At 49.1% G+C, this 10,364-nt stretch overlaps 2 protein-coding genes across 2 annotated transcripts; both read left to right on the top strand.

The window, feature by feature from the left end:
* The first annotated feature begins 6 nt into the window (after positions 1 to 6).
* LOC121342321 (MIEF1 upstream open reading frame protein-like) lies at positions 7 to 494 on the top strand. The gene has a single exon (XM_041416671.1). The coding sequence runs from the start codon at positions 258 to 260 to the stop codon at positions 468 to 470; it is 213 nt and encodes a 70-aa protein (XP_041272605.1). The 5' UTR covers positions 7 to 257; the 3' UTR covers positions 471 to 494.
* Positions 495 to 516: 22 nt separating this feature from the next.
* Positions 517 to 10,132, top strand: MIEF1 (mitochondrial elongation factor 1). The gene is made up of 5 exons (XM_041416670.1): positions 517 to 650; positions 2,000 to 2,148; positions 2,269 to 2,449; positions 4,478 to 4,740; positions 5,829 to 10,132. Exons 2-5 carry the CDS (start codon positions 2,005 to 2,007, stop codon positions 6,633 to 6,635), a joined length of 1,395 nt encoding a protein of 464 aa, XP_041272604.1. The 5' UTR covers positions 517 to 650; positions 2,000 to 2,004; the 3' UTR covers positions 6,636 to 10,132.
* The last annotated feature ends 232 nt before the right edge of the window (positions 10,133 to 10,364 follow it).

Raw genomic sequence — 10,364 nt, 5'->3', positions numbered from 1 at the left:
CCCGGGAGCGGCCCCGGAGCGGCCCCGCGCGCAGCCCGGTGAGAGCGGGGCGGCCGCGCTCCTCACGCGGGGCTGCAGCGGCCCCGCGCCCCGGCCCGGCCGTTGCCCCGCGCCGTTGGACAGGCGGCCCCAGCACCGAGCGGGGCCCGTCACGCAGCGGCGGCCGGCGGGTCTCTCGGGAAGGGAGAAGCTGACCCGGATCCCGCCCTCGGTCACTCCTCTGCAGGTCGCCCGCCCGCGCCGCACAGCTGTCCCCCATGGCCGCGTGGTCCCGGGAGGCGGTGCTGACTCTGTACCGGGCTCTGCTGCGCCGCGGCCGCGGCCTGCGCTACACCGACCGGGATTTCTACCTCGCCTCCGTCCGCCGCGAGTTCCGCCGGAACCAGGGGCTGCAGCGGCTGGAGGACAAGGAAAGGCAGCTGGAGAAGGGGCAGGCTTTCCTGCAGAGCAGGCTCGGGGGCCTGGTTTAGCGATTCCCTGTAGCACCCACCGGTCCCACGTACCTCCCGCTTCTTTCCAAAATCCTCTCGCCAGGCAGAAGAGATGATTAACACTCACTACCCACCACTTTCTTGAGGAAGTGCTGAAGGTGCTTCCGCAGGCACACAGGAGGGCTCTCCTGTTCTCTTCACAAATGCATTAGGTCACAGGTAGGTCATTTGCAATGATATAACCGCGTTCTTCATGCTGCTGTTACAGTGAGCTTTGTGAAAGTGCGGGGTTTTTTCTGCTTGGGGATGACAAGTGAATGTATTCTTGGTTCATCCCGGCAGGAGCATGCCCGCTGGCTTGGCTTTAGAAAAAACAAAGGGCACGTTTCAACCACCCCAGGCAGGCAGGCAGGCGGGCTCAGAGCCTTGGACACTGACTCAGAAAACAGCCCTAAAGTCACAGTGCAGGAGTTGCTTGGTGTTTTCATGTAGGTTCACTGGGGATCCCCTTGTGGCTTCAGGGATGGTAAAGTATGTTTTACAGGATCACAGAATCATTTAGGTTGGAAAAGGCCTCTGAGATCATTGAGTCCTGTCTTTGACTGGTGACCACCTTGTAACTGGAACATGGCACTGCGTGTTACCTCCAAGTTAAACACCCCCGGGGATGGTGACTCCATCACCTGACTGGGCAGCCGGTTCCAATGTCTAATGACCCATTCTGTGAGGAAATTCCTTCTGAGGTCCAGCCTGAGCCTTTGCTGTCACAGCTTGAGACCATGTTGGCCTGAGAGACTCTTTAAATTTAAATCTCAAGGTGGTAAAATGGACATTTGAGGACACAAAAGTACACATGTAAGAAAACATTCACATCAGTGTTTTACATGATTTGTCTGAGAGTCAAACCCACCAGCCTCGAGAGCAAGAATAAACATCAAATGAAGGCAAGGGAGCTGTTCCTTTTATGATGTGTTGCAGTCCTTGCTGTTGATTCTGGGTGTCTTTGAAGTATCTGGGATTGGACACTGTTCAGAAATTTATCTGTGAATGGAAGCTCTGAGACTGCCTGTCAGTTCTTGGGGAAGATTCCACTTTGTGCCAGAGAGTTGACCAACCCTGTATTGCCTTGTCAGTGAGCAAAATCACAATTGTTACAAATAATACAAGAAATTGCAAAATAAATTGGATGTGCTTTGGTTGAGAAGCACAAATTGTAAGAAAAATACCTGAATAGTTAGAGGGTTTTGCTTAATATGCAGGATTTTATTGCAAAATACTGCAGAAGTAAATTCTTCTTCCTTTCATTAAACCCATTCGATTATTAGAAACCTCACATCAAATTCGGATGTGTTCCCTCAGGCACTGGACGTTGCTTGGTCAGTGCTGTCCTGGCACTGCTGGGAACAAGCAGCTCTCTGAGGGAACAGAACTAGAGAGGGTGCAGCGTTGGCTGGTCCCTTCCCGTGGTAAAAGCCGGGAGCAGCAGCGGCCGTGCGGCGTGGGGGAAGGCGCCGAGCCGCCAGGGCCGCGCGTTCCGTCCCGCCGTGTAACGCTCCCGCTCCTCGCAGGTAAGATGGCAGGCGCCGGGCAGCGCAGAGGGAAGAAGGATGACAACGGCATCGGCACCGCCATCGACTTCGTGCTGGCCAACGCGCGGCTGGTGCTGGGCGTGGGCGGCGCCGCCATGCTGGGCATCGCCACGCTGGCCGTCAAGCGGGTGAGTGACGGAGGGAATGCCGCGGCCGGCACCGGGCACGGCTCCGGGAGCGCGGTGCTGGCGGTGGCCCGGGTAAAATGCCAGCTGGGCCCTCGGTGACTCAAACTCTTGCCGGTTTAGATGTACGACAGGGCAATCAGTGCTCCCAGCAGCCCCACTCGCTTGAACCAGTCGGGAAAGAGAAGCTGGGAAGAGCCAAACTGGCTGGGCTCCTCCTCGCGCCTGCTGACCCCGGACATGAAGACCAGCATCAGCCGCTCCCTGCAGACCCTTCCCACTGATCCTTCAGCACCAGACAACGGTAAGAGGCATGGTCGTCCTCCTGCATCAGAGAGTCATCCAGGCCTATAAACCCTGTATTTGTTTGATGGAATGCAGGCGAAGGAAATACCCTGTCTGGCCTGGGATTTTTATGTTTTTCTTTTAAGCAGGTCCATTGGTAACTTCAAGAATCAGAACTGACATTGGGAGCTAGTCAGTAATGGTCATCTGTTTGCACTCTTCCATCCTCTCCTGACTTCATGGTGTTAAGCTTTATTCTCCCTAATTTTTCCTCTTTCAATCTGAATATCTAATCTTGCCTGACAGGAAGCTATTCCATTTGTTTCAAGCACTCTGCTGTGTTTCTTTGGGTCACTCTGGTTTGTTTGCATCTTTTTAAGGGGGCAGTATTCAAGCTCTGAATGTACTAGCAATTCATAACAGTATTTCCTGTATTATTGCTACCATTTTCCAAATAATTTCTGGATCAATGTTTCCCTGTTTAGTGCTTCTTATCACTTTGTTTCTCTTTAGTAGTCTATAGGAAGTGTCCTGTAGTTTTCTTTCTGGGTAGGATAATCAGTAATTTAGAATCCAGCCACATTTCACCACATGTGGTTGGTTCTTTTTTCTCAGTGGTTTTACTTTCTATCCCTGATCACTCATTTCAGGAGATTTATACTTGGAGATTTAAACTAAAAATCAGAATCAAGCTATTAACTTGATTTCCAGGTTATTTTAAAGGAAGTTATCTTTGGGATGGCAGTAGGTTTTCTGCTGAGGAAACATTAAAAACTAGACAGCTGTGTTAAAGGGGGTTTAGATCATTTGATTGGAGTCCCCAAGCCTATGGGCTCAGTAATAAAAACATTGATGATGGTGTCTTAAATTCTTCAATTAGAAGTAAATTAAAACTCAGTATGGAAAAATAGTTATTTTAATAAATAGGCAATGAAATACAGTTCCCTATGGTTTAGTGCATTATTTCCTTTATACAAAAAAAGCTCAAATCTGTCCAAAAGAACCCAGTGGGACAAGAGACAGCAGCTGCTGAGGCTGGGATAGATGGCTTTGTGTACAGCTTGGTCAGCCATTCCTCCTGTGCTGTGTGGCCAAATCATCAAACAAATCATCAAATAAAAATTGGCAACAGCCAGTTGCTTTAATGGGGCCACTGACTTGGGGATTTCTCCTGATCCCCTTAGTTAGCCTTTCCAAAGTTCTCTTAGATCTGCAATTCCCCTTTAATTCTCATCGTTAACTTCTCAAACTCTTTGTCCATGTTAAGTGAAACCTGAAACGGATGGGAAGCATTGATTTACTCTTTTGGGAAACCAGTCAGAAAAAAAAGGGACTCAGAGAATCTGTGCAGGTCAGACATTGTTTAGTAATGCAGATAGCAATGTAAACCTTGTGTTGTTGCATTGTGCCTCTGAGTGGGCTCTCTGGTCTTTTTCCAGTGAAGGTTTCAGGGGGGTGTCACTGGAGCTATGATGGCCTGAGCTGAGATGGCCCCAGGATCTGTCAGCTCATCATCCTGATAACTGTGCTGATCAGACTCCCAACAACTATTTCATTTCCAGGTGGCACAGTCTCCTCTGATCTCACATGCTAGTCAGGACTGGGTTTCACTGGTAATTTGTAATAATCTGTTTTGATGTTAAAAACTCAAAGAGATCATGGTAGTTGTTCAAAAGTGTTTTATTCACTGATCTGGCATCACAATGAAAGCTTTTGAACTGGTAACAGCACTGAATTTTTGATGAAATTGAGCTGAGATGAAATTGAGCCCGTGTAGCCATTAAAATTACATCCTTGCACAAAATATTAGTCTGGCTAAATTTCAAATCTAGTAACTTGTTTTCATCCCTTTTGATGCTCTTACCAGTACGTTTTGAAGTTCCTCAGCACACCCCTTTGGAGCGGTACCTGCGTCAAGCCTTCAAAATGTGTGCCAAGGGCTTTTTGAGGCCTGGCAGAGCGCAGTTCCGCGCTGCGGATTCTGTTCTGCGCAGTGCTTCGCAGCGAGGTCAGCTGCAACCTCAACACTTTTCCTTCTGTCTTGCAGACTTCTTTCGACCCACAAAGCCCAAGCCGTCTGCCAGGAGGAGTCAGGTGGAGCTGAAGAAGTCGCGCCTCCGCCTGTCCCTGCAGGAGAAGCTGCTGGCGTACTACCGGCGGCGGGTGGCGATCCCGGCGGAGGAGCAGGCCCGGGCCAAGCAGGCGGCCGTGGATATCTGCGCGGAGCTGCGCAGCTTCCTGCGCGCCAAGCTGCCGGACATGCCCCTGCGGGACATGTACCTCAGCGGCAGCCTCTACGATGACCTGCAGGTAACTCCTGGCGACCCTCACGGCTCCTTGCTCAGGAGGCTGACCACGCTGGGGCGTTTCAGGCTTCCCTGATGGCGCTGCCGGCTCGGCACAGCATTCCTCAGCAATAAGGCCCCTGGTGTTGCCTTTCCCGCTGTGGAGCCAAGCGTCGATTTCCACAGTGCTGTTTGAACGGGCATGACCAGGCTGCTGTGTCATTGTCTGCAAAATCTTTGCTTTTTGCTGGTTAATTTGTCCAAAATATCTCAGTCCTTCTTTGTTTCCCCTCTGTCTCTTCTTTTAGTTGTGTTTTTCTTGCCTTTTCTCTGGTACATGTCTGTTTTCTCTTCATCCCTCTGTAACCATCCAAATACATTCCCTTAGAACTCCCATGTATTCATGTAGGTCTTTCCTACCCTTTTTTTTTTTTTTTTTTAATGCATGACAGACCTGGATTGGACAGCAGTCCCTGCTACAATATCTCCCTGATGGCAAGATGCCCATGGCTATAGTGAGTGATTCAGAGGCACACTTCTTTGTTTGAGTCAGAGCTCTGGAATGGAGCATGGAATGTCCAGTGAAACTTAGACCTGGGGTCTTAATCACATTGATGAAAAGGAATCTTTAACGACCTTTTTCCAAACAATGTGGCAGACCAGGTGAGGGCAGTGTACCTAGCTGTAGCATTGGATTATTAAACCATGGCAACGGAAGCTTGTCAAGAAACTTAATGCTCTGTCTGCTGTGTAAATTGTCCTGTGGTGTTGCCGTGCCCTAGGCCAGCTGCACCTCACAACCAAGGAGCAGACTTAAAGCAGTATGTGGCAGAATGATTCATCCATATGCAGTCCATGTCAGGTCTCTAAATAGTACATACCACTTGAGCACTAGCTTCAGCTATACCTTGGAATTATCCCACTGATGGCTGGAAATAGTCCTTCAGAATGCCTTTTAACAAAGGGAGGCTGGGAATCCCACACAGAGAGGAGAGTGAGGCAGCTGAATCCTTATTCCAGGTTCCTTTGGACAGAAGGCTATCTAAAGGTGGTGAATAAAATGAATGTGGAGAGAGGAAGCTTATTCTTACTGACTTTTCTCTCTTGTGAAAGGTAGTGACAGCTGACCACATCCAGCTCATTGTGCCTCTCATGCTGGAGCAGAACCTGTGGTCGTGTATCCCCGGGGAGGACACTATCATGAACATTCCTGGCTTCTACTTGGTGCGTCGAGAAAACCCAGAGTACTTTCCTCGCGGGAGCAGCTACTGGGACCGCTGTGTGGTGGGAGGTTACCTTTCCCCCAAAACTGTAGCAGACACCTTTGAAAAAGTTGTAGCTGGGTCCATCAACTGGCCAGCAATTGGGAGTCTCTTGGACTACGTGATCCGTCCAGCAGCTCCCCCAGCAGATTTGACACTGGAAGTCCAGTACGATGCAGATCGGCATCTTTTTATTGACTTTCTACCATCCCTGACCCTGGGTGACATCGTCCTCGTTGCCAAACCTCACCGACTGGCCCAGAATGACAACTTGTGGCGACTGAGCCTGCGGCCAGCGGAAACGGCTCGCCTCCGCGCCCTGGACCAGGGGGATTCTGGCTGCCGCTGCTTGTGCCTCAAGATCTTCAAAGCAGTGTGCAAGTTAAACCCAGCTCTGGGACACCTCACTGCCAGCCAGCTCACCAATGTCATCCTGCACCTGTCCCAGGAGGAGTCCGACTGGTCCCAGGACATGCTGGCTGATCGCTTCCTGCAGGCACTGAAGGGGCTGATCCGCTACTTGGAGGCCGGTGTCCTCCCTAGTGCCCTGAACCCCAAGGTGAACTTGTTTTCAGAGCTCACCCCTGAAGAAGTGGATGAGTTGGGCTACACCCTCTACAGCTCTCTGTCGGAGCCAGAGGTCTTGCTGCAGACGTAATGGGGCCTTACCTGGGGAAGTGTTGATAGGGTTTAGCCAATGCAGACTTTGATTACTGCAAATTATGTCTCCTCCACTTCTCCCTATCTCCCTCTCTCTGTCTCTCTTCACCACTCCCCCCTTTTGGTTCATTAGTAATTCCTGCTGTGGAGTTGGTGCTCCCACTGAATTTCTTGGTGCTACTGGTCCATTTCCACCATCTCTGCCCCAACAGGTACCCATTGGCTAGGGAAGAGAGGCTAAAACTTCAGCTCTGAGATCTTTACATAAATTCTGATGAGTTTTAAGTGTCTACCAAAAAAATAAACCAAACTATGCACTTCTTTCTTCTGTAGTACACTTACTGCAGCAAACCCTTTTTGGTGTGAAGAAGGTGGAACTGGGCTGGTAAATCCAGTGATGATTTTAGCAGACTTGCACTGAGGTTCTTTAATTTCCTTCAGCCTGACTTTGCCCCATGTTTCTTTTTCTCTGCTGTCGCACACTGTCTCACTTTCCTTTCTTTTATGTCCTTTTGGCCCAGTCATGCAGGGCAGACTGAGTGAGATATTTTGGGTAGAGAATTCTTTTTGTATTTCTGAGTGGATAATGATTACACTGGCAATATTTAGGGCTGTAGAGCTTGAATTTGGAGAATTCCCACAGCTCCTGCTCCCATGGAGCCTTCTCATCCTTTGCAAGCTGGGTTCAGGATTAAGGGCCAAAATTTGTCCAGTCTGCTGCAACACAGTGTCTTGTACAGGCAATTCTTGTTGAAGCTGTCACAGGGGAGGAAGGAACCTTTGTGGTCTGGCTGTGTGATGAAGCTGAAGGAGCAGAGCTTGCTGTTCCTGCCTAGCCAGATCTGCTGGGAATGGCCTCAGGAGTGGAGAACAAGGCAGCTCTTCAGTTGTCTCTGGCCTAGAGGAAGAGAGGGTGATTATAGGGGAGGATGGGAGACACACATGGGAATGGGGATATTTTTTTTTTCATCTTTTCCCCAAGAGCTTATGGCTGTTTTGGTTTACCAGAGGTGGAAACAAGACTGCATGCCTCAAAGGGCTTTGGAATAAGCACACACAAGCCAGATTCTCACCAGCTCTAAAGGCTGTGAAGGTGATAGAACTGAACTGGTGACATCAGCAAGGTTCTGTCCCATACCCTGGTATGCACTGGTATTGCACTGGTACATATGCAAAGCTGGCATTTAGGGATATATGAGCTTTGCCATCTGCTCTGTGTGCTTTAGTCTCCTCCCCAGAACTGAGGCTGTCCATCCCCTTCCTCATTCCCGTGTGCTGACTTTCCAGTGCTCCCATTTTACACATAATCTTAGAAAGCTGGTGAGGGCACACCTTCCCATTCCATCTGTTTGGATCTGTTGGCAGTGCAGTTCTGCTCACTCCTGTCTATGGCTGCTCTCAGGCTGTAGACTCTTTATACTCTGCATTTAGCCACCTGCTGTCTTCAAAAAGTGGGAAAGAAGGTGTTTCCCCAGGTATGGAGCTCTGTGTGTATCTTAAAACATCGGCATAACTATTGTTTCAGAAACATGTTTGCCTTTTCCCTGCTTTAGGAGCTTTTTTCACCCTTGCTGTCCAGCCTCCTTAGCCAGTGGAGAGAAGTACTGTAGCAGCAGAGTTTGGAGGGAGCAGGAATCCTTTTTTCCTTTTCTCCTCCCTTCCTTTCAGGACTTTCCCCATCTTTGACAGAGAAGTTTCAGGGTGAATTTCAGGAGTGGAACCACGGAGGGAAGTCTTTCACCTTGGGTTTTTTTTAGAGGCAGTGCTGGTGAGGTGAGGGAGGGAGCATCTTTCTCGGACAATCCGTCCATTTTAGCCAGTGTGTCAGATAGCATTCTGTATACAGTGATAACGCAACATTGCATTTTAAATTATTTAACCCTTAGGGTATTGGTATTTTCTAGACTGCCAGATGTGTACTTTGGAGTCTGTGTGTGTATATAAAGTCTATAGTCTATCAGAGGTTGACAGGAATCCCATTTGTATGACTTTGTGTTTTGTAAGTTTTGCAGCAGTCAGTGTTGTTCAGCTGTTGATTGCTCTTCACTCTGGTTCCTAGATTTTTTCCCCCCTCTTCCTTCCCTTGCCCCCCACTGCCTTTCTGATGTCAGCCTTCCTACCCTAAAAGCAGACAGATGAGACTTGGAGCCTGGAGGCTGTTGGGGGGAATTCCCCTTGTTTTTAATTACTTGAAGGTCAACAAAAATATTAAAATATCTGGGTTGTCAGGAGTCCCCCAAAGCTCATTTCTTCAGTGTGATGTCACCCCTCACTTGGTGCTGACTCCAGCACTGTGATCTTTGCATCTTAACAGCTGTGTGGTTGGAAATTATTAAAACTCTAGATAGAAAAAAGAAAAGGTAAGGTATGACTTGAACAGTTTTCACATACATATCTGTATATATAACTTTTTACATGAATGATTTTACTTCTTCCTGGCAACCTAATGAATTAGTATTTTATGGCCATTTTTTGCTGCTATTGAGCTCAATTTGTGTATCAAATGGAGACTGAAGCTGCCTTTTTGCCTTTTTTGTAGACTCTGCTCCACTTCACTTGCATCAACCATCTCCATAATTTCTTCCCTTCACTTTTGCCCTCCTCTGAACTAGCCATGAGCCTGTTCTCAGGAGGCAAATGATCATTCCCTAGAGGCAGCCACCACAGCAGGCAATAGCTGCCCTGGCAGTGGCAGTCTTGACAAAGGCCAAAGATGTGATGGGTCACAGGGACGCTGCAACCAGGAATATTTTAAGAGCAGGGTCAGGTATAGGAGGCAACAGAAGCAAGGAAGAAGGTGTATGGTAACTATGCAGGAAACATCCAGTAATGCTGCACCCAGCCTGTGGGTCAAACAGAATGTTGCAGAGTCTCTCAAACTGGCACCTTTCAGTATTAAATGCAGTCCATGTGTTGATGTACAGCCTGGAGGGCTGGCTTACCTGCAGGTAGGCTACTTGCTGGTCAAATCTGTAGCACAGAGCAGGAGAAGCTAAAGCTGAATGTGAAAAGGGCAGCTCCAGGCCACCTTCCTGGCCGAGCAGCTCAGACACATTGATTGTAAGAGGCCCAGGGCAGGCATTGGCCTGGTGGCTGCCTCAGCTCCAAGGATGTCTCCGTGTGTTCTGCTGTAGCTTAGCTCACACAAGCTTCCCATGAGATTGTCGTCTTATTCCCTGTAAGCACAGGGTGAGGACCAACTTGCTCAGCTGTGGGTTTCACTGCTGCTGAGCTCCACTGCTAATCTTTCAAGTCAGATGGATTTCTTTTCCCGTGTTTAAAAGCAATTATGGAAACAAGAGGCTGCTTTCTGCCCCCTGGCAAGCTGCCATCAGGGCCCTCATTCTTAGCATGTGGGCACGCAGTGAGAAGTGAAGAGATGATGCCTCATCTCTCCCAGGCCTGGAGGCTGTGGATTTGCAAAGGGGAAAGTCCAAGTGCATGATCTGTGACGGAGTGTGTGGAATTCTGAAATAAAATTACTTTCCACAGTAACCTGGTTGTCTCTGGTATGTTTATAAACAAAGGATCATCTCTCTCTGCTTTCATTTCGGTGCATCACCTTCATGCTGATACAATTCTGCACCACAGCAGTGCTTGGGGCCTGACTTGCCCCTTGCTGATTCACTTGCTTTCCCTTTGCAGCTCTGGGCACTCAGCACTTTGCAGCTTGTCTCGAGGCAGCGTTCAGCTCGGCGCAGCAGCGTCCTGGCCCCTGGCAGCTCTC

The sequence above is a fragment of the Onychostruthus taczanowskii genome, unplaced genomic scaffold (genome assembly GCF_017590055.1).
Source record: "Onychostruthus taczanowskii isolate IOZ18803 unplaced genomic scaffold, ASM1759005v1 scaffold53, whole genome shotgun sequence".
Lineage (NCBI taxonomy): Eukaryota > Metazoa > Chordata > Aves > Passeriformes > Passeridae > Onychostruthus > Onychostruthus taczanowskii.
Note: the sequence above shows the minus strand (reverse complement) of the source record. Positions and strands in the feature narration are given on the sequence as shown.